Here is a 25,869-nt window from a genome sequence, read left to right as displayed (position 1 = left end):
TGTAATAGGTGACTCTATTGTCAGACACACTGACGTCCCACTCACCAGGCTGAATAAAGAGAAGGTCACAGTGAGCTGCCTGTTGGGCGCTAGGATCCGCCACATAACACAAGCACTCAGGTCACTCCAAAGCAAATACAAATATGACTCAGTCATTGTACATGCTGGTGTGAATGACCTGAGATGTACCTCCCTGGACTACATGAAAAGAGACATAGAGGAGCTCTCTGATCATGTAGCCCAGGCCGGTATGACCCTGACCTTGAGCAGCATCTTTCCCTCACCTAGAATGATGCCACAGTACAAAGACAAAATGATCGATTTTAACAATTGGCTAAAATGTTGGTGTCATTCTAAGGGGATCCAGTGTCTGTCAGCCTGGGATGACATGCTCGACAAGCCACGTTGCTTCGCTAGTGACGGCTTGCACCTGTCACCACTGGGCTTTTGGATATTGGCAAAGGCTCTTGCCACCCCCATAGTGCCTTTTTTAGGCAAGGCTCAAAAGTCAAACCCACCTCCATAGACAGCACAACAAACAAGAAACTAAGGGTAATACTGCTAAACACCAGAAGTCTTAACCTCAAGATGCACGCACTCGAAGCTCTCCTCAGTATGGAGAACATCGATATCTGTGCAGTGACAGAAACCTGGTTCAAGGTTCCAGAGAGCACCCCAGCACTACCAGGTTATACCTCATATCATGCTTTTCGGCCCCAAAACCTGGACCGAACCACAAAAGGAGGGGGACTGTCCATATTTATCAAGGATATCCACACCTCCAGGTTAGTGGCATTGCACGAAGTATCGGAGACCATCCATGTGCAACTAACAGTGGGCAAGACTGCTTTTCAGTTTATAGCATCCTACAGACCACCCTCTCAAAGTCAGGAATCCCACTCGGCTTTCCTGAAAACATTGGAGAACATGAAGATCTCTCCGAACACCATTATATTGGGTGACTTCAACTACCCAAACATAGACTGGGAGCACTACTCAAGCCCCAGCACCTTAGCCCAAAGGTTCCTGGAAATTATAAACTCAAATGCTATGGAACAACTAGTCACCACTCCCACAAGAGGGGATAACATACTAGACCTGGTCATTACCAACATGGGGACTCTATGCTCCACACCTGAAGTATATCCCTCATTGGTAAGATCAGACCATAAATTAATTTCACTGGATGTCCACATCCCGACCCCACCCCCAGCCCAGAAAACCACAGTGAAAAACTTCTCAAAAGAGAACTTGTCACTTCTCAAAACCAAAGTGGAATCCTTCAAGGCCCCAGGGCCAGTGGAAACTACAGCCCAAACTGCAGAATCCTATATAAACGCATTCTACGGACATCTCCAGGAATGCATGGATCATGCTATCCCAAACAAAACCAAAACCCAAACATCCAAAGGCAGGCGTCTAGTCTGGTGGACCCCAGCCATAAATAAACTACACAACAGAATGAGGAAGATACTACATGATAGAGCAAAATCCCTAATAGGGAAGGCATCCCTGATCAGTACTAGCAAAAAATTGCAATCCCTCAGAAAATCATCCAAGGCCAGCTTCGAGAGAAAAATTGCTCAGGACACTAAAGACAATCATAAGGCTTTTTTCAGTTATGTTAGGAACCTGGGGTGCAACTCCCAGACTTGTTCTGAGTTGATTCTAAATGACAAAAAATACACTGAACCCACAGACATCGCCAATATCCTGGCAGACAGGTTCAGTGCAAACTCCCCCCCCCCCCCAAAAAAGAGCAAGTATCTATCCCGGCAGAGGGCTTCCTCCCAAACATCTCTGATGCTCAGGTGAAGGCTGCCCTCTCCAAAGCAAAAAACACTGCTTCCATGGGACTAGATGGCGCCCCTGGTTGCGTCCTACATGAACTCCAAGAAGGACTAATCCCTCAAATATCCTGGAGCATTTCTCACCTGGCCTCCACTGAAAACAGGCTCTGTGGAACCTAGTGGGACATTCCCGGTCAACAAATGTTAAATAAATAAAAAAATAAAATAAATAAATAAATAAAAATAAAACAGCTGTACAATCTCAGCCTCACTACAGGATATGTGCCCACAGAATGGCGTACAGCAACAGTGGTCCCACTCCACAAAGGTGGAGCCTCCACGGACCCTGGAAACTGTCGTCCCATAAGCCTGACTAGCTTAGTCTGCAAGGCTATGGAGAAGATCATCATGGAGCTCATAAACAAAGACATTGGGGACCTACAGACACTAGATCCTACCCAGTTCGGCTTCGTCAAGGGCAGATCCTGCCTTTTGAACCTGGTTGACTTCTTTGAAACAGTCACCAAAGCCATAGATGAAGGGAAGGTAGTCCACACAGCCTATCTGGACCTAGCAAAGGCATTTGACACAATACCCCACTCGGGCATCATAGATAAGCTATCCAGCTTAAATATAAACCCCTATGTCACAAGATGGGTCACAAACTGGCTCAAAGACAGAACCCACAGAGTGAGAGTTGCTGGAGCCATGTCAGACTTGAAACTGGTCACAAGTGGCATTCTACAAGGTTCTGTCCCGGGACCGGTCTTATTCGGTATATACTTTTCCGAGGTACAAGCCAACGTGGGCAGACTATGGCTCACCAAGTTCGCAGACGACTGTAAGCTGGGTGCCATAATCAACTTTCCAGCTGACACAAACATCCTTCAAAAAGGTCTCACAGAGACGGATAACTGGTGCCAGAGCCATGGTCTAAAGCTATATGCCAAAAAGTGTATAGTCATACCCTCTGGCAAAAACAATGTGCCCACAAATTACCACATAGGCGGTAACCCATTAAGTACAGAGAAAGTAATTAGGGATTTGGGGACCCAAGTTGATAGCAATCTCTCCTTTGACAACCACATTGCCAAAGTGGTTAGAAAGACCTTTTACATAGCCCCCCTCAACATGAAAGGATTCACATCTAGATCAAGAGAAGTAATCATGCCCCTTTATTCATCCCTCATCAGGCCCATCATAGAATACAATGCCCCTTTTGGGATGTACCTTACCCAACACCTGCAGCAATTAGAAAGACCCCAAAAGTACCTCACCAAGAGGATCAAGGGACTCAAACAGATGCCATATGCTGCTCGGTTAAAAAAACTCCAGCTCTACTCAGTTGCATACCGCCTACTTCGAGGCGATCTATACTTGACATATAAAGCTATGTCCAATCCAGAATTAATGGACATGCTCCACCTCAGTAAATCTAAATCCCATAGAGCCACACGCTCGTGGGACTTGAACCTCAGCACTGAAATAAATAGAACTTGCTGGAGGGACAGATTCATAACCCAGAGGCTCCCTTCACTCTGGAACAGAATTCCAATTCATGTTAGGCAGAGCACCTCACTGAATCTCTTCAAGAAGAATCTTGATGAGTGGATGGGGGATCGTAGGTTTGTCCCAGGGATTACTTACGTGTCACTATTAGACAGAGGCACAGCAAACTAAACCTTAAAAAGGGCACAGTATACTCAAATCAAGGGGTGGCGTAAGCCAAACAAAATCGGGCTAGGCTTATAATTGCCCCAGGGCAGATAGCCTAGTATGAACCTATGAACCTATATGAGCACAGGGTTCATGATGCTAATCTAAATTATACTCTCAGAATACCTCAACAATACCTTATGTGCCATTTCTATAAACATTTATCAGGTGGCTTCTTGCTATACACACTGAGCAGTGATACTCTCTAACTTCTAAATACCCGTGAATTAAATAACTAATAAATCATTATCGATTTGTAAATTAATCGGAGACCTGAGAATGCACATGGAATTCAGTTGTATTTCTATAATGATTGTTAGTAAATTTCAGATTAAATATCAATAAAGATATCTTTTATTAATATTTAATCACACTGCCTGCAATAATGTGAGCCCCAAGTATCTCCCTGGGCTGTATAGTTGACAACCTGCAACACTGCATACCTTTAAATTATTGTAATTGTTCGCCCACCTTGAATCCCTTCCTGTCCTGCTGACTACTTTGGCTATATAATATTATGGCACTATGCATACTATCTGTTTCCATTCTTCTAGTAATCAATCAGTGGTAGAAATGAATTGATCAGTATACCATTCATTTTCAAGCTGCAGCGTACTGACTATAGATTTAGGGTCTACATTAAATCAGCAAATGCTTAAAATAGCAAACACTGATTTATCAATCCTTTTAAAGTGAAAGCGTGAAATCCCAAACACATGGAACAGCGATTTTTTTTTTCCCAGGGAAAAAAATCGCTGTTCCACAAAACAAAAAGAAAAAAGAAAAACAAAACAAAACAAAAAAAACTTCAAAACACCGACTACAGTGGAGAGCTCCGAGATCGCACAACAGTGGAGGAAATGGCAAAGTCCCTGGGAGAAAAAATGCTGTTCTGTGTCTTCAGTATTTCAAGCTTTCACTTTTAAAGGGTCAATAAATCAGTGTTCACTATTTTAAGCATTTGCTGATTTAATATAGACCCTAGATGTACCAGTACAAGATTTAATTTCTGAAATAGGAGTTTATCATTCTTGTTGATAAAATTCTCTCCATATTACAGTAAGTTTGTAGTTGTATGGCACCTCTGAATGTTACCTCTTCTCACCTTGGTACTCCTCCTGTATATTAATGTTACATCAGTATAAGTAACATATGACAGATGAAACTTTGTAAATTTCAGACTAACCCTATACCAGGAATAACAGAGTGAGTAACTAATTTTTGAGTCTGACCACAAACATCAGAAGGAATACAGGGCTTACATTATCTGCACAGAGTGAAGCGTCTTCATCTTTTTAGGTTATAAAATAAAGACAGGTGACCTCATATATATTTCCAACAGTGAGGGACTTCTATATACAGTTTAGTACTAAATAGTCCACTTAAATTAATAGTGATAGAGATTAAGGAAAATTCTGAGGTTACTAGCAAGAGGACACTAAGCCACAGCAGATGATTGAGTAGAAATAGAAATCTCTAGCTGGAAAATAAACATATTATCACTATATGGAATGCACTCTCAAAACATGAAAACTGATCAGGCTACATCAGAATTCAAAAAGCACTGAGGCTATTATATGGTCATTAGGTATCAGGTGAAACAAGTTTCAACAAATTAATTTACTTCTTATACATACTTCTATGAATTCAAAACAATGAGTAGAGTGTTATCATGAACAACGCTGGTGAACAAAGTTAGTGATACACCAATGCTATAATGAACAAGCAACAGAAGATTTATCATGACATTATATCACCTCCTCTATGGAGGACAGCTTCTCTCAATAACAATAATACTGAAAAATGCAACTAGAAGGGATATATTTGGTGTAGATCAGAAAAAGGAGGAGGCTGACAGAAATGTAGGCACACATTCAGTAAACATGTCCAGGAAATGCAGCGCCATTAAGACCCTGAAGAAGAAGAATCAGGTTGAGGCCTTTCTTTTTGGATGCAAACATCTGATACATTACAAACATATATAATACTTTGTATAAAATCTTGTATTAGAGAAAAAACACAATTAAAAACATATTAAACACTTTTTTTGGTGTAGGCATTTTAAATGTTCGGTGGTCCACAATCCCAAACTGATACTTTCTTAAGATCACCACGTGTAAACTGAAGCAGAAAAACATGTAGACCAAGGTAACACAATAACAACACTGCTATATTAAATATTTCAAATAAGTTTGTCTGAACAAGTGTGATTAGTGAAATGAAGGCATGAATGTATTTGAAAAACTATCCTGTCTTACTTTCTGTAGTAAACAAACAATTATGACAGATCCTGCAGTACATGAATAGAAGGGCAAATAATAAAATAGTGGGACAGGAGTCTACTAATTGACTAGTAAATGAAATTCTTATAACTCTATAACATATATCAATCTCTTTCTTCACTTTCTAAAAATACAATAACCCATATTTGGCTAGCTACTTTTACAGTGGATAAAAAAGTGTACACGCCCCTGTTTAAATGGCAGATTTTTGTGGTATAAAAATGAGAGCACAAGTCATTTCAAAACATTTCCCACCTTTAATGTGACCTATAGCCTGTACGATTCAATTGAAAAAGAAACAAATCAGTTAGAGGAAAATATAAAAAATAAAAAAAATGTACAATACGCTGGCTAAATAAGTGTGCACACCCTTAAACTAATACTTTGTTGAAGCACCTTTTGATTTAATCACAACATTCAATCTTCTTGGGTAGGAGACTATCAGCATGGAACATCTTGAATTGACAATATTTGCCCACTCTTTCTTACAAAAGTGCTCCAAATCTGTAAGACTGTGAGTTCATCTCTTGTGCACATCCCTTTTCAGGTCAACCCACAGATTTTCTATTGGATTTAGGTCTGCGGTCTTGCTGGGCCATTCCAAAACTTTAATTTTCTTCTGGTGAAGCCATTCTTTTGTTGGATGTATACTTGGGGTCATTGTTGGGCAGAAAGGTGAAATTCCTCTTCATCTTCAGCTTTCTAGTAGACACCTGAAGTTTTTGTGCTAAATGTGACTGATATTTGGAACTGTTCATAATTCCCTCTACATTAACTAAAGCCCCAGTTCCAGCTGAAGAAAAGCAAATTCAAAGCATGATATTGCCACCACCATGCTTCACTGTGGGGATAGTGTTCTTTTGGTGATGCAAAGTGTTTTTGCACCAAACGTACCTTTTGGAATTGTGGCCAAAAAGTTCAACCCTGGTCTCATCAGACCATAACACATTTTCCCACATGCTTTTGGGAGACCTGATGTATTGTTCTGCAAATTTTAGCCAGGCATATATGTTTTTTCTGTGTAAGAAAAGGCTTCCAACTTGCAACCCTACCCCATAGTCCAGATATATGGAGAATAACGGAGATTGTTGTCACATGTAGTACACAACCAGTACTTGTCAGAAATTCCTGCAGCTCCTTCAGTGTTGCTGTAGGTCTCTTGGCAGCCTCCCTGACCAGTTTTCATCTTGACATTTCATCAGTTTTTGAGGGAAGTCCAGGTTTTTTTTTGCAACATCACTGTTGTCCCATATTTTCTCCACATTTTGATGACTGTCTTCACTGTGTTCTATGGTATATCCAATGCTGTGGACATTTTATGTACCCTTCTCCTGACTGATACATTTCAACAATGAGGTCCCCTTGATGCTTTGCAAGCTCTCTGTGAACCATGGCTTTTGCTGTACAAGGCAACTGATTAAATGTCAGGAAAATCCTACTAGGACAACTTTATTTGGGGTTAATCAGAGTCTCTTTAATTGATGGCAGGTGTGTACCCAAGAAGACTGAATGCTGTAATTAAATCAAAAGGTGCTTCAACAAAGTATTAGTTTAAGGGTGTGCACACACAACAAAGTATTAGTTTAAGTGTGTGCACACTTATGCAACCAGTGTATTGTACGTTTTTTATTTTTTATATTTTTCCCCTAACAGATTTGTTTGTTTTTCAATTGAATTGTACAGGGTATAAGTCACATTAAAGGTCAGAAAAGCTTTGAAATTATTTATTGTGGTCTCATTATTTATATCACAAAAACCTGGCATTTTAACGAGGGTGTGTACACTTTCTATATCTACTGTAAATGAATCAGATGAGACACAGAGATAACTGCAGCAGTCTAATACCCTGTGCAACTTATCTATTAGTAGATTTCTACTTGACTACCAATAAACAAAAAGAAGCATAAAATACAGTGCTGAAAGTACAGAAGTGCCAACCAACTCAATGAAACCAAAAAGGGAACTGTAGAGGCATCCAAACAGACCACCAAAAACTCAAATGTCCACAGCAATCCAAAACGTTAATAAGTAGAACCCAGGAAAAGCAAAAATACACTTACAACACTTAACTGTATAACCACATTTTGTGTCTCCCTAACCCTGAGACTTCAGAAATACTCCCAAGTATCTATAATCCCTCCTTATATACTGATCCAAATGACATGATGTAATTCATAATGAATAAGAATTGAATGAATAATAAAGCAATTTGTGTTAATTAATGGCAATATGTAAATAACATATAATAAAACCAGCAAAAATGCAACTAATACATTAAATACATTAAATTCAATTCATCCTCATAAAAATTCATACCAAACTATAATTAGAGGCTCTAAACTTTGTTACATTTGAAAAGAGGTGTGCTAATAATCAGAGGCTACCAAATTCACCACTACCTACTATATTTCATGACAATGCTACCCTCTAGTGTCTACTGTTCCAAGGGACACTTTCCAACATAAAAAAGTATGCCTGAAGTATATACAAATGAAGCTGTGTTTAAAAAAAAATTATTATTTGATGTTGTTATACTATAATAGTGCTCATAAATACTCCTTTTCAGGGCTCTTTCAGTTTTGTCCATGTAAAAGATATTACATGCTATACATATAGCCAAATATATAACGCCTTTGCTCTCACAATTACTATACTCTTTTGTTTGTATGAATTTGTCCCTACTAGGAATGTATACAAAGTTAGTATTACTAACATATGTACATTGTGTACATCTACCACACTTAAATGAGCCTTTTTTATTGGTAGAAGTAACTTTCCGTCTCTTATTCTTGTGTTCTAAATATTCTTGATATTCATGCTTCTTTTATAAATACATTGAATAGAACCCTTAAATAGGTTATCTACATCAGTAAAATTATTAAAATGTTCCCAACAAGTGTGAATAATCTTAGTTGTGTTGGAGGTATCTTTGTTGCAATGAGTAATAAAAGCCCCTGGAGATTATGATTATTAGCACACCTCTCTTTCCAGATTTAACAGAGTTTAGAGCCTCCAATTATAGCTTGGTATGAATTTTTATGAGAATGAATTGTATTTAGTGTATTATTTGCATTTTTGTTGATTTTATTATATTTTATTCACATATTGGCATTAATTAGCACAAATTGCTTTATTATTCATTCAATTATTATTCATTAAGAATTAAAGCATGTCATTTGGAACAGTGTATATGGAGGGATTATAGATACCTAGTGATATTTCTGAAGTCGTCTCAGGGTTAGGAAGACAAACACAATGATAAATTTAAGTGTTTTTAGTGTATTTTTGCTTTTCCTTGGTTCTACTTATTAAAGTTTTGGATTGCTGTGGACATTTGAGTTCTTGTTGGTCTGTTTTGGTGCCTCTACAGTGCCCATTTCAGTTTCATTGACTACCAATAAAGATATTTCATATTGATATTTGGGATCACTCTGTCTTCCTTATTTATGTTATCAGTATTCTGGTGGATGCCATGAAAGTCTTATCACCTAGCAATTGTGTCAGCTGCCTTTTGCATATTCCATTAGTTATAGCAATCCATGCTCTAGCTTACAGTTACTGATCATTTCTCCTATAACATATCTAAGTTTCACGATTCAAAGTTCTTTAACTATAGCCCCAGATGAAAATATCACCAATTTAACAGGACCATTTAAGTAAAACTTTATAACAAAATACCTACGTCACTTGTGTCCCCCTCTATTTAAATAAGCGATAAGGGATTTGCTCAGTAATATATATCACTCGGTCATTTATTATGGCACTCCTTTTACTTACTGCCAAAGTTTCTAGCAACATTTTTTACACTACTACACATTTGTAAATATGTTGTATATAGTATATTGTAAGTGCATTTACTAGTAACTTTTATAATTTATAATTTTTCTTATAAATGATCTCCTAGTTTGCCATTTTCCTTTGTTCGAATCACTTATGGGTTTACTATTTTTCTTTTGTGTGCATGCAAGAAATTCTTTGCTGTATATAATGTTTTCTTAAAATTAACTGATACTGATTACTTCATGTTGATGTATTAATTGTTAATTACCTATTTTACTCTCATTTGCTTCAGTCATTTATGATCTTATTGTAATTTGCTTTATCTCTGCCACTATGACTGGGGGTCATGACTAAAAAAGAACTGTTCACTTACTCGGTTAACAAATGTAAAATAAATAAATAATAAAAAAAATAAAACATATTTTCTGCATTAGGTTCAATATTTAACATGTAGAATTTAAGTTTTTTTCTGCTTATTCCACAAAGAACATTATAGTGTTGCTGGTTGATTCAACCTATGTTTGTGTTACAGTACTTTGATTCTGCCCCCTAATTTTAATGTAATTAGAGCAGAGAGACAACATAAAAGAGGAGGTAGCATTGCCCTTATTTACTCCAAGAATTTTAATATTTCCACATTTACCGACCCCATGCCATAATTCCAAAATGCTGAGATCCTGATCTCTTTCATAGACATGAACAACTCTAAACAACTCTGTAAAACAGTCATATATATTCCCCCATGAAATAGCATCCCTATTTTAGAAGATATACTATCATGGGTGTCCTCTACTATAAAAATGAAATTATTCTGTTAGATCACATGAACATTGATTGGGCCTCTGCTTCCTACATTCAATCCCCCTGTAGTATAAATTTATTTCATTTTACATGACTAATTAATACAAACACTAGGTTTAACTTCAAAACCAACAAAGGCTCAATTCTAGACTGGATCTTGGTCTCAGATCCTTCTAAATACCCCCACATATGGTACTCTGGCAAACTCCCTGAGCAACCATCTCCCAGCCTTTGCTATTCGAAACAGTTCATCCATATCAAAAGTCCATAATATTAAAGTAATACATGACTTCTCTAAATTTTGTCCTAAGACCTTCAACAGTATTTTAAGCAGCTACAATTGCAACTATTTTAAAACTCTCTCTCTAGACGATGCCCTCCTAAACTTCAACAATTCCCTTCTAAATACCCTTCACAGTTTAGCTCCTACAAGATCCAAGAGAATCAAATATAACCATGTCCCATGGCTATCTAAATGAACCAGAGAAATTTTGAGAAATAGGGACAAATCCTAGAAATGCTGGCTTAAACCCCAAAATCCATCCAACCTTATCCATTATAAACAGCTTCGAAACCAAGCCAAAATCTTATCTGCAAAGACAAACAACAATACTTCTGGAACTTATAAACAAATAGGAAAAGTAACCTTAAACGTTTCTGGTCTTCTATTAATAATCTTCTATACCCTGGCACCAAATCTAATCCATGCCTATACCCTAATGTGACACCTGACCTTATCACCTCTAAATTCCACTCCTACTTCATTGATACTGTAGGCAACCTTACATCCTCCTTCTCCTCAGCTCTATCATCCATCCCCATCTCCACATGCAACTCTTCTCCACCACTACATAAACTTCCCAACCCATATCCTTAGCCAAAATTCTGTCAAGGAACCCCGCTATCTAGAATTCAATCTCTCTCCCATTTCCACATCCTACATAAAAATCTCCTTCAGAATCTAAAGCCCTGTTCTAATTCTGCTGACAATATTCCTGCCAAACTCCTTAAGATCACTGCTGACTCAGTAGCCTACCCTATAAGTATCCTCATCAACAGGTCCATCCAGAAGTCCTATGTCCCTTACCTTTGGAAAAAAAGCTATAATTCTCCCACTATATAAAGGCTGCCCATCCTCTGACATCTTAAATTTTCAACCCATTGCTACTCTGTCCCCTATATCAAAAATACTAGAAAAATGCATTCCAAAAACAACTCATCCATTACCTGCTAAACAACAACAACATCCTCTCCCCTACCCAACATGGTTTTCGGCCAGAGTATAGCACATCTACTGCTCTGATCTCCTTCCTGGATATTATCAATAAAGCCCATGACTACAGTATCAGCTCTCTTTCTGGATCATTCCAAAGCATTAGATACTGTCCCCACACCATTCTCCTTACTCAACTCTCATCCATAGGACTATCCTCTCAATTACTTAATTGGTTCAAGACCTATCTCTCTGACAAGCAACATGCTGTCAAATGGCAAAACTCTATATCTCCCTACCTTCACAACCCTACAGATGTCCAACAAGGCTCAATTTTAGGAAGTCTCCTGTTTAATATATTCATAAATAATCTTTACAAAGATATTCCAAACTCCTCCCTAGTCCAGTATGCAGATGACTCAACTATAGTCTGCTCTGCACCCAACCCAGACACTTTGTAACAAATAACCCAAACAGCATTTTCTATAGTAGAATCCTGGCTCCACAAAAAACACCTCTTTCTTAATGTAAAAAAAAAAATAAACTTATGCTGTTTACCTATTAAAGGAATACTCTTCTCAATAAAGAAGGTTTCAATATAATCTCACTAAACTCTACAAAAATTGAATTAGTAATCAATACCAAATTACTAGGTGTCACAATAAGATGAAAACCTAAAGTTCGATCTGCACATCCAATCTAGTATCAACAAAACACACAAAAAACTAGAGCTACTATACAGGCACAATGGGTTTCTGTCCTTACCAACTAAACAAGCCCTTGCCCTCACCTACCTTCTACCATCTCTAACCTATGGTGCTCCATTGTTAATTAACCTACAGTCTTCCCTGAAACTAAAGCTAGAATCCTGCTACAATAAGATTGCCAAAGTTGCTACAGGTAGTCACCACTCTTGCCATCTTTGTTTAGCCCTAAGGAAACTACAATGGCTAGAATTTCCTCACCACCTGTTACTTATTGAGCTAACCACCTCACATAAACCCACCCATAAACCATTACATTGTCCTGCTTTTAGTTTCCTACTTGCCCCATACTCCCCTCTTCGGCCCTTACAATATGAACACCAACACTTACTCCAAATCCATAAACTGAATCTACCTGCAGGAAAACTCCTATACTCCTGGATCATTGCCAAATTATGGAATAGCCCCCCCCCTATACAAAGTGAACAACATCCCTTAAACTTCAAAAATGCCCTTCATAACTATCTCCTTTGTAACCGGATATGTAACAGCACTAATGCACCTGCTATTACCTATGATGCCAATACCTGACTTCTCTCTATATCAGTCTCTGTCTTGCTTCTAAGCTTTACAGTCAACCTAACTACCCTGTATTGCGCCTACACTATCTAACCTCTCTAACCATTCTATCTCTTGCATTATTGCTGTAATTATATTAACCAGTTTCCCTTCTGCTACTAATGTCAATCACCCTGCCACTACTCTAAATTGCCACTGTAAATCTGTATTCACTCTGCTCTTATACCTATACTTCCCACAATTTATTTACTAGATGCACCATTTTTGTACCATTTATCAACCTACTTTGGTGTTTTATTGCACTCATTCTTTACTCCTATGGTTACTTTGAATTTCTTTTATTTTTTGTGGACTATATTATTATACTTTATAAATGTGAATGGAGACTCTGTTTTTTTTTGCCGTTCATATTATTATACTCTGTAAACTGTATTTTATATTGTTTTCTCTGCACTGGAGCTTTTCTCCTTGGGCCTCTACTGAAAATGGGCTCTTCACAGCCCAGTGGACTTTCCAGGTAAACAAATGTCAATAAATAAATAAATAAAATTCTGCACTTTGGATATTGTCGAATGAGATGGAGAATACATGTAAAGCCATATAAACACATGCGCAGGCACAGAAAAATGCATGTTTAAACACATGTGCGTGCATGCATGCGCACATACACACACACACACACACACACACACACACACACACACACATTCACTCTTTAATGTTATCTAATAGTGTTCTTTGCATTTAAATAACACATTTAAACACTTCAACAGCAGCTGCAGTTGTGAAAGACAATGTTAAAAACTTACCAGCTGAAGGTGTAAATTCACTGTCAAACCATTCATTAATGCTACTTCTTCCACTTTACAGCCTGCAAAGACATTAAAGCAGCACATTTTTATATCCAATACATTTTGCATAAATAGACAAGAACAGAAAATCAGTAAAATAAGTATAATTTGTATGACAGCAGTCAATTAACTTCCTACCTTGGAAAACTATATAAAAATAACAGCCCTGTATCAAACACATGTCCTCTAGCAACATGTTTTGAAAAAAATGTTGGCAAACAAGCACTTGAACATATGCAAAAACTTCCTTTCTAAGAGACAACATGACTTTCACCATAAATGTGCTGTCTCACTGACTTCTTACTTTCCAAAGAAATCTACTTAAATGTGGAAAGCAGCTTATTAACCGATACATTTATTTCTTAGATTTAAACAGATGAATATTCCCTTTAATTTCATAAACTGATCGATGGTAGATTCTTAACAGTGTGCTGTTTTGAAATGAAAGCTATGCAACAAATAGCGCAAGTGCAATTGTATCGCAAAAATTGATGTCAGATCCAGGCTTTATCAATGCAGTTATTCTTTAAGGCTCAGTGCTGAAGACACTGTCATTCAGAAGCGAAGTAATTGCTTCACCTGGAGATCATCCACATCTAAATATGATTTTAACTGTAGATGATATACAACTCAATGATACAAACAAAGCATAATGTGGACTGCACTACAGAAAGATTTCAGTCTTATTTGGGATTGGAGTTATGCTAAGAAATTATGCATTAAACCCTAAAAATGCATAGCTAGGACTTTTGGTACATCTAAAGGGGTTTACAAATAATTTCTTCATTGTGCTATAAACACCTTAGGTAGCCCTTATCTTGCACAGTCCAGCAAAAGTATGAATATTTTCGTACCTGATTAGACTTTATTATTTCAAACTGACGATGTCTTTGTGACAACCAAATTACATTAACACAACATAAAGATGCAATAATGTTTCAAATTTGCTTACAACAGAAGCCTTCAAGGCAATACCAATCAATGTAATAATAATACCATGCTGAAAATATGTTTAGCAATTACAGCCACTCTGTCTACACTCAACAATACTCCCCTTCACAGTGCTGATAATATAACATCAAGGTTCATACATCTGGCACACTATAAATAACATCACGTTTATACTATACATAAAGCCATTTAGCTTCCCATTTCAGACATATTTCCATGTCTTTTACATACCCACACTTGCACGTTAGCCAATGAACAACATCGTTTATGAGGGACACACCCTCCCTAGGTTTCAGAAGAATGTTTACAGTTCATGCTAATTACACGAGAGAGGTGGGTCAAGTAGCACTTTGCGGAAGAGTGTGATTTAGTGGCAAGTATGACCATAGTGAGAAAGATCATATTATTACTATTTCATTAATAAACCTCTGAACTGGATAATAGTACTGTCAGACCTGATGAGGCCCATGCATCATGTTAACAAAGCGACCCCTACAAAGATGCACACACACACACACGCAGACACACACACACACACACACACACACACACACACACACACACACACATCAATACCCTCTACTCACGTGTTCTCTGAACCTACATGCACTTTTGCAGTCCCATAGGAGTGAATGGGTATCTGCCATGTCTTATGTTGGTCACTTTTCCTTCTAAGGTCAAATTTGACTCCACTGCATAATTTAGTGAATTGTACAGTCAAGCAAACTGCTAATTACAGATACTTCAGGGGACAGATTTGTGACTAATTAGCATTAGTCACTCTGATAGACTGCCACATTAGTATGCGACTTAGCCCACATGACCACTCTCTTCATTGAAGTCCCCATTTGTGCAAACCTCAGTAGTAGATCAGTGTCTGAATCAAAACGGCTTAGTGCGAAGTTGAAACCTAGTGAACTAAGGTTTCTGCATCATGCTAAGCTTTTCCAAATCCCAAGGTAGGTCTCTGTTGTGGTATAATACCATTTGGCATCTTTCAGTATCTCCTACCAATGTGACCATCATGCAGGTACTGCACACTGCCCTTGTCAGTCTGATATATCGTACATCATACTTTATGATGACCCATTCCATTGCCATGACTGCACCACTTACAGCTGGACTACCATGGGCATGCAGATGTTTGCTTATTGTGTAGCAATGCATTTCATTTTATGATTATCATAATGCAGTATTACCAGAGGGATTAGATGTTCCATGTGTATTTTTGCTAGCATTCAGAAAACTGCTATTTGTGGTCAGGTGCCACCCTGTACTGATCATCTTAACATTTTTCACACTATACATGGTTCCTGCTCATAACTGCCTCAGGGATATACCTACACTTGTTTTCACACATGCATTGTGAAACCGTCATACAAAGCAGTGAAAAGGGAATGTCCAGTCTTATCCAGCCTGTAGTCCACATAGTTCTATAATAGAAGTGTGCAGGACTGTATACTGGTTTTCTATCACCACTGATCAGCGGACTTCATTTGTTCTTTTCCAGAGCCACTGGTACTAAATGCTGTAACATAACATATTCATCATAGTTTTGTGTTGCTTTTCTATATGCTACTGTTATCTTCACCATTTTATTATTTGCCCTTATTTGTTTGTTTTCCATCCAGTTATATTATTTCCTGATATGTCAGCCATAAGTCCGGATGTTTTGCAGCTGAGTCTACTGCATCTTACAACTGGCTTACTACCATTTGCTGTATTGCCAGTTGTCTCCAGATCAGCCTCTCTGGAGGTTGATGAAGGTCATCCTGTGATGGACAGCATGGATGGTTCACTGATTGCCTCTGGTGCTGCTTCTTTGATGTGGGAGTATTGGTTCCCCCATGAAGCAGCATCAAAAGGGGGTCCCATTGCATCATCCAGCAGGAGGTGGTAGTACCTATGCTGGACTTTTATCTGGACACCTGGATTGGCTCATGTAGACCCCATTCTTGCATGATTTGAAGAGTCCCTCAGCTTCATGGTCCCAAACACTGGGCAAACAATGTCTGGGCCCAGCTATTAGGCAGTCATGGGGATGACTGTCTTGTTGCTTGGTTCATCCCTATGCAGCATGCCAAGAAGTTCTCACCAAACACTATATCACATCCTCTTTTGTTGCATTCCCTTTCTTTGTGTGTCACTCCCATCACATTTTTGGTCACTCCTTTACAACACCAAATTCTCTGTCTGCTTGCATCTCTAATATGTGCTCCACCATTTGTACGAGTATCTTTGCTGCCTGACTTTGTCTATCTGTCATGTTTGTCTGTCAGTGCTGCCATTTCCATACTAACCTTCCAACCCACACCTTCCCATGCCATACCCCCTCTATCATTCTAAAATAAAATTAAAAAAAAAAAAAAAAACTGGAGCATTTCTCATAAACAAACAAAACAAAATGTTCTCCTCCCAAACCACTCTTCCTAAACCCTTGTTCTCCTATATGCACTTTTGTTTGCTCTTCACCTTTTCTGACAATTCTGGCCACAGATTTCTTTCCTTAATAATATAAATATGGTAGGAGTTTTGCTGACTAGCCCTTGTTTGGGCTGTTGGCTGTACCTGCTTTGTACAAGATCAGCACACTGATATGTGGACATGCATCATAATGTGGTCTCTACCTACATGCTGCTGGGTACAGGTCACATGGCTCACTATAGCATGATTCCCCACTCGGCATTATATATGCTATTTTGCTAGTAAATTGTCTATTTAAGCAGCACAAGACTTGGCAGATCTGCACTAATATTGCATACCTATTAATTATCAACAGGTTGTATTGAACAACTCTGACTGCTCTATTTTTTCCATTGTGGTCACATTTCTGATTTATTTCTGAATCCTGACCATTGTGTATAGCATTTAATTTAAAAGAATATGTTAAATGCAGCTCTATGTAGCCAATTTTCTTTATTTTTTTTAATCTGATCTGCAAAACTCTTCATATTTTATATATTTATAAGTTAATATTGTTGATATAAATAATCTTTGAACTGATCTTTGTTTCTTGCACTTGATTAAAAGAATATGATTATATATTTTATCTTTTTGCCTTATTACCTGGGTCACAGATGAAAAGAATCTTACAGGAGATCACTTACCTGGGAATGAATGACAGACAGACAGACATATATATACATGGAGAGATGAAGTATTGCTGATCTATGTTTTATATTGAATAGAACTCCATCATATATGCTGAGAAATAAAAATATCACTTAAAAGTTTTTCTATAACTTTTCAGTTATTCAAGTTTATGATGTAAGGTAATTCAGAAAGGAATTGAGAAATGAACTATTCCATGAGTAATATGTCAAGATATATCATGTCATATTTGTAACTGCTTTGCTCTGGAAAACTTACAGACAAAAATAAAGCATTCACAGTTTGCTCTGTTCACATTTTCACTGTTGTGCTTGTCACACTGAAGGAATAAAGGCAAAGTAAGAATGAGTTATGTTTTTTTGTTACTGTTGTAATACAGCTTTATTTACTGAGGTATAACCTCTTCAAATTTTACCAGATAACTCCATGAAAATTTAATATTTTCAATGAAAGCCCAAAGTGAAATTATGTAGTTATTTACTAAAAAGTATTGCATCATTTCTAGGTGAAGAGAAACAAGCTGGATTACACGGATGGTATTTTGGTGTGTGTGTGTGTGTGTGTGTGTGTGTGTGTGTGTGTGTGTGTGTGTGTGTGTGTGTGTGTGTAGTATATGTGTGTGTGTTGGGCCTGGTTAATGCCGAAACTGCTCAGGGGAATGAGGAAATGACCGACGCCAGACCCCCCCCACTACCCCGACACACACACTCACACACTATCACACCTAACCCTACCTATCCCCTAGAGTTGCACACTTACCACTCCCTCCTGTCCCCCTCTCCTCACTCCTCACTATCGATAGGGTACAGGTCGCTTACCCTTCTCGGTCTTCTCTCCTGTCGGGATTTTGTCGGAGTCAACAACGCGCTGTCGGGTTTCTTCTGGGTTCATTTTCCTGTCGTCTGACGGCGTTTCGGGCATTAGAAGTAGACCCGTGTGTTCTACTAAAAAAAAAGAAGCAGGTATTATGGTAATTGTAAATGGATATTGACTTTTGAAATGAATGTAATCTGTAGTTGTAGTAATTTCAGAAGAGAATACATTATGACTATTTTAAGTGAAGATCTGGATGCAAAGTATCAAAAGAATCAGCAGTATCTTGAAAGTCAAAATGTAAAATACATGGTGTATGCAAATTTGCTATCTATTTAGATAATGAGGGTTTTGTGATTGTCTTACATGCTTTCATAAATAAAGATATAAAAACTAGCAATATCTTTTTAGTTTTACTTGCGTCAGCTAGCACCTTTCAAAATACAGAAAACTCTCTTTCATTTTGCATTAACATAGACAATAAATGAGACATTATGAACAAGAATAAAATAAGAAGGAAGATGAACAAAATTCTTGGAAATAAATGTTATGCAGATCATGAACTAGAGTGTAAACATCACTATGCGCCTGTTATTTAAGGAAGAAAGATTTACCTTTCATCATTATCAGCGGAAGATATCCTTACCAGTGCAATGAAAAATCTACAAAGCAAGCATTTCTCACTTAATATACTTCCCCATATTTTACGAGTGTAGTTCATATAACGCATACTATTATTTGGTTTCATAAAATTAAAGTGTGTATTTGCCTAAACACAACTTAAAATGTTACATGCATACATACAGATATTCAAGAACAGGCATTAATACCTTCTTGCCTGCAATATACCAAAACTGCTGTTCCCATAGTAAGTGTCCAGTCTGTTCTTAAAAATGTCTAAACTAGTGTTTTAATGTAATTAGTTAATGTATTCCATGCATTATCTGCTTGAACAGAGAACTAGTTATTCCACTTATCATTCATATAGAATCTTCTGCATAGGTTGTCTGATGTTTGCTCATTAAGTTTTGATAATTCCAAACAGCCCCAGAGGTACTTGTCTCTAAATGCCCTATGTATCCAAATAAGGTATCCTCTTAAATATCTATATGACACACTGTACAAGTGCAGTTGTTTTAGTCTTTCATAATAATTTACATTCATGGATGCCCTTGGTATATTTCTGCTGTACTGTTTCCATTTTACTCATCTTTTTTTCTTACAAGATTTCCATGTTTCTATTCTATACTCAAGTTTTGGGTCTAATGAATTAACAAACAATGACTTCATCATTTTTGATTTCCTAGACTTTATAAATCTTTTTATACAACCTATAGTTCTATAATTATCATTAACCGATTGGTTGATATGATCAAAAAAACTCAAAGCTGGATCTACCCATATACCCAGGTCCTTAAATGTGTGCTGTATTAAATATTCATGTTTTGGTTTATGTCTCCAAAATCTCATATGCTTAGTTTTTAATGTATTTATCAGTATATTATTCTTCTGTGCCCCAGTGATCAATTTAGTCAAGCTATTTTGTAGACATGACCTATCTGTAACACATGTAATCAGTTTACCCAATCTGAAGTCATCTGCATGTAGACTGTAGAACACCTCGGATGAAAAAGATAGATTTGAAAATTACAGTCTAAACAATTATGGGTCTTGGACAGAGCTCTACAGGACACACTGATTGCAACCGCAAATTTCACCTGTCCATTTGCTGTATGATACTTTCCATGTCCTATTTGTAAGCCAAGCAGCTATCCATCTTACCAAGAGTGCATCCATATTTAACTGTTCTAATTTATTGATCAGCGTTTTGTGCATGGCCCCAAAAATATTGAATTTAAATCTATAAAGTTACATCACAATACAAATCTTCATTCATAGTTGTTATTATGTTGTCATAGAATATCATGTTATAGGGGGTAATAGATCTATTTTCAACATATGCATGCTGATACATAGTTTCATGTCCCAGCCTTTCTAGTTCTGACAATAAATTACCAATTTTACCTTCTGCATTATTTTTCCAAAACTTGAAAGTAAATGTAAGGGTCTGTCTGACTTGTCCTCCGCCCCTTTCCCTAAAAGACAGGTTTAACAAGTGCATGTCTTTAATCTCCTCATATTTATACACTCTACTAAATAATAGAGAAAATGTTACTGTAAGTTCTTGCTGAAGTGTTCTTAGGTCAATATAACTAATTCCACCTCCTCCCTTTGCTTTGTTTGGATCTAGTTGGCATAGTTTTTTTTCAATATAATCTTGCTGGATGCCACTGGACAATTTATCATCCTCTTTGTGCAGCCAAACTGTTTTGCATAAGATTTTGTAATTACATGTATAATCTGTTGTATCTGCAAATACATTTTACAATCTAGACACACTTTATCAAGTTGAATGAAAAACTGCAAGAAAAACCTTTGGTAGACCACCACAACACCATGATGCAACTGTTAAAACCACAAATGTACTGAGTAAAACTGTAAAATGCAGGAATAAAATTTGATCCAATAAGAGCTTTTGGCTGATACAGCCTTCTTCAGATCATGTGTGAATCCTGCTACAGATTCTATTTAAAACTCAGATGCCCAATTACAAATGTGGGGTGGACCACACATGCAAATGCAGATGCATAGTCTTAGTACTGATTAGAAGCATAGCGGCCAACTGCAGTTCTAGAAATTAGTAAACAACCAGTAGTGAGGCATTCAGTAGTAACTTTTCTATTGGATAAGCTTCTTAGTTTTAACCAATTGTTTTCTTAGATATGTATCCCTATTGTGATAGGTTATTATAGAACTCATTTGAGTCCAATCATCCTCTTGTGGCACATTGTCATGGCAACAAAAAGTATGTGTGACAGCTGGTATTAACAGAGGCAACAAATAGAGCTGCTGGAAGCTTTGTAGCAGCAGTAAGTAAGAAACACTGCATCATAATAAATAAACTTTCTAAGTAACATAGCCTCCTCAGGACCCAATCCTTAGCCTCCTTATCAATACCAATTGGTTAAAACTAAGAAGCTTATACAATAGGAAAGCTCCACCTCCCATTGTGGTCAGTGGATAAGTCAGAAAATGAGACTGGCAAGGAGCTGACTGTGAAGTTCTGAACCAGAAGCTAAGCATCTGAACTAACCTTTACCTCAAACAACGCATGCTGTGTTTAAAAAAAATCCATACGTGTGGAGTGGAGGATGCTGAAAACTTTGTGCCTTGTTCATTGAACTAATCAAAGCATTTCACACTGTCTCTCAGGCGGGTAGGGGGTCATTGAGAGTAATGGCTGCAAGGAAGGTTCTTTTCCCCATTAAAGTGGGGTAGAAGTTTTGTTTGAACTTGAAAGCAGAGGCTTATGTGATTACTTGATGCAGATTCTGAGGAAGTCAATAAATAATGACATACATTTGAGTTTGGATTTAGCATACTAATACAGATTCTGTTAATCTAGCAATTTTTTTAAGTTTATAAGAGCAATATTTAAAGTCTGTCCTTATTTTTAGGTCATTGTTCACCCATTATATTAGGCTTTGCCACATTTTTGTACTAAGAGGTTGAGGGGTCTGTTGCCAAGCAGTTAGGATGTTTTGCAGGCTTTGATGCACTTGCATGTAACAATTGTGCTCTGTCACAGTGGGTTTAAAGTGAATTCTCCACAGTGTGCATGAAATGCTCACTGGCTCTTTTGCAGCCTTTCATTCACCCACAGGGTCAAAACTGGGAAATGTTCTGACTGCATTTTACGGATCAGGGCACAATGTAAGCTGCATTTGTAAAAGCGATGACGGAAGCCATGGATTACTTTATATAATGTAATGTAAACTGTACTTGTAGAAGTGATGCTGGAAGGCAAGGATTACGTTGTGTAATGTAATGTAGACTTTATTTGTAAAAGCAATGCCAGAGGGCAGATATTACTTTATATAATGTTATGTAAGCTGTATTTGTAAAAGCAGTGCTAGAAGGCATGGATTACTTTACATAATGTAATGTAAACTGTATTTGTAAAAGCAGTGCTGGAAGGCATGGATTACTTTACATAATGTTATGTAAGCTGTATTTGTAAAAGCAGTGCCAGACGGCATGGATTACTCTATATAATGTAATGTAAGCTGTATTTGTAAAAGCGATGACAGAAGCCATGGATTACTTTATATAATGTAATGTAAACTGTACTTGTAAAAGCGATGCCGGAAGGCATGGATTACTTTATATAATGTAATGTAAGCTGTATTTGTAAAAGCGATGACAGAAGCCATGGATTACTTTATATAATGTTATGTAAGTTGTATTTGTAAAAGCCATGCCAGATGGCATGGATTACTTTATATAATGTAATGTAAGCTGTGATTGTAAAAGCGATGACAGAAGCCATGGATTACTTTATATAATGTTATGTAAGTTGTATTTGTAAAAGCCATGCCAGATGGCATGGATTACTTTATATAATGTAATGTAAGCTGTGATTGTAAAAGCAGTGCTGGAAGGCATGGATTATTTTACATAATGTTATGTAAGCTGTATTTGTAAAAGAGATGACGGAAGCCATGGATTACTTTATATAATGTAATGTAAGCTGTACTTGTAAAAGCGATGACAGAAGCCATGGATTACTTTATATAATGTAATGTAAGCTGTATTTGTAAAAGCGATGACAGAAGCCATGGATTACTTTGTATAATGTAATGTAAGCTGTATTTGTAAAAGCGATGACAGAAGCCATGGATTACTTTACATAATGTAATGTAAGCTGTATTTGTAAAAGCAGTGCTGGAAGCCATGGATTACTTTATACAATGTAATGTAAGCTGTATTTGTAAAAGCGATGACAGAAGCCATGGATTACTTTACATAATGTAATGTAAGCTGTATTTGTAAAAGCAGTGCCAGACGGCATGGATTACTTTATATAATGTAATGTAAGCTGTATTTGTAAAAGAGATGACGGAAGCCATGGATTACTTTATATAATGTAATGTAAGCTGTACTTGTAAAAGCGATGACAGAAGCCATGGATTACTTTATATAATGTTATGTAAGCTGTATTTGTAAAAGCGATGACAGAAGCCATGGATTACTTTAAATAATGTAATGTAAGCTGTATTTGTAAAAGCAATGCCGGAAGGCATGGATTACTTTATATAATGTAATGTAAGCTGTATTTGTAAAAGCAGTGCTGGAAGGCATGGATTACTTTACATAATGTAATGTAAGCTGTATTTGTAAAAGCGATGCCAGAAGCCATGGATTACTTTATAAAATGTAATGTAGCTGTATTTGTAAAAGCGATGACAGAAGCCATGGATTACTTTATATAATGTAATGTAAGCTGTACTTGTAAAAGCGATGCCGGAAGGCATGGATTACTTTATATAATGTAATGTAAACTGTACTTGTAAAAGCAATGCCAGAAGGCAGATATTACTTTATATAATGTAATGTAAGCTGTATTTGTAAAAGCAATGACAGAAGCCATGGATTACTTTATATAATGTAATGTAAGCTGTATTTGTAAAAGCGATGCCGGAAGGCATGGATTACTTTACATAATGTAATGTAAGCTGTATATGTAAAAACAATGCCAGAAGGCAGATATTACTTTATATAATGTAATGTAAGCTGTATTTGTAAAAGCAGTGCTGGAAGGCATGGATTACTTTACATAATGTAATGTAAGCTGTATTTGTAAAAGCAGTGCTGGAAGCCATGGATTACTTTATATAACGTAATGTAAGCTGTATTTGTAAAAGCGATGCCAGAGGCCAAGGATTACTTTATATAATGTAATGTAAGCTGTATTTGTAAAAGCGATGACAGAAACCATGGATTACTTTGTATAATGTAATGTAAGCTGTATTTGTGAAAGCGATGCCAGACGGCATGGATTACTTTATATAATGTAATGTAAGCTGTATTTGTAAAAGCGATGACAAAAGCCACGGATTGCTTTATATAATGTTATGTAAGCTGTATTTGTAAAAGCGATGCCAGAAGCCATGGATTACTTTATAAAATGTAATGTAAGCTGTATTTGTAAAAGCGATGACAGAAGCCATGGATTACTTTATATAATGTAATGTAAGCTGTATTTGTAAAAGCGATGACAGAAGCCATGGATTACTTTGTATAATGTAATGTAAGCTGTATTTGTGAAAGCGATGCCAGACGGCATGGATTACTTTATATAATGTAATGTAAGCTGTATTTGTAAAAGCGATGACAAAAACCACGGATTACTTTATATAATGTTATGTAAGCTGTATTTGCAAAAGCCATGCCAGACGGCATGGATTACTTTATATAATGTAATGTAAGCTGTATTTGTAAAAGCAATGACAGAAACCATGCATTAATTTATATAATGTAATGTAAGCTGTATTTGTAAAAGCGATGCCAGAAGCCATGGATTACTTTATAAAATGTAATGTAGCTGTATTTGTAAAAGCGATGACAGAAGCCATGGATTACTTTATATAATGTAATGTAAGCTGTATTTGTAAATGCGATGACAGAAGCCATGGATTACTTTATATAATGTAATGTAAGCTGTATTTGTAAAAGCGATGACAGAAGCCATGGATTACTTTATATAATGTAATGTAAGCTGTATTTGTAAAAGCAGTGCTGGAAGGCTTGGAATACTTTACATAATGTAATGTAAGCTGTATTTGTAAAAGCAGTGCTGGAAGGCATGGATTACTTTACATAATGTAATGTAAGCTGTATTTGTAAAAGCAGTGCTGGAAGCCATGGATTACTTTATATAATGTAATGTAAGCTGTATTTGTAAAAGCGATGCCAGAAGCCATGGATTACTTTATATAATGTAATGTAAGCTGTATTTGTAAAAGCGATGACAGAAGCCATGGATTACTTTGTATAATGTAATGTAAGCTGTATTTGTGAAGGCGATGCCAGACGGCATGGATTACTTTATATAATGTAATGTAAGCTGTATTTGTAAAAGCGATGACAGAAACCTTGGATTACTTTATATAATGTAATATGAGCTGTATTTGTAAAAGCGATGCCAGTAGCCATGGATTACTTTATATAATGTAATGTAAGCTTTATTTGTAAAAGCAATGCCAGAAGCCATGGATTACTTTATATAATGTAATGTAAGCTGTATTTGTAAAAGCGATGACAGAAGCCATGGATTACTTTGTATAATGTAATGTAAGCTGTATTTGTGAAAGCGATGCCAGACGGCATGGATTACTTTATTTAATGTAATGTAAGCTGTATTTGTAAAAGCGATGA

The 25,869-nt window shown here is 36.9% G+C and overlaps 1 protein-coding gene across 2 annotated transcripts in view; it reads right to left on the bottom strand.

The window, feature by feature from the left end:
- The window catches only part of KYNU (kynureninase), a 2,242,792-nt gene that overhangs the window by 1,191,274 nt on the left and 1,025,649 nt on the right, over positions 1-25,869 (bottom strand). For both annotated transcript variants that reach the window (XM_044074971.1, XM_044074972.1), the window contains one exon: positions 13,675-13,736. In XM_044074971.1, the coding sequence (XP_043930906.1) occupies positions 13,675-13,736 (62 nt within the window). The remainder of the gene's footprint in view (positions 1-13,674; positions 13,737-25,869) is intronic.

This window comes from Protopterus annectens, chromosome 6.part0 (assembly GCF_019279795.1).
Source record: "Protopterus annectens isolate FY-2018-M chromosome 6.part0, PAN1.0, whole genome shotgun sequence".
Taxonomy (NCBI): domain Eukaryota; kingdom Metazoa; phylum Chordata; order Ceratodontiformes; family Protopteridae; genus Protopterus; species Protopterus annectens.
Note: the sequence above shows the minus strand (reverse complement) of the source record. Positions and strands in the feature narration are given on the sequence as shown.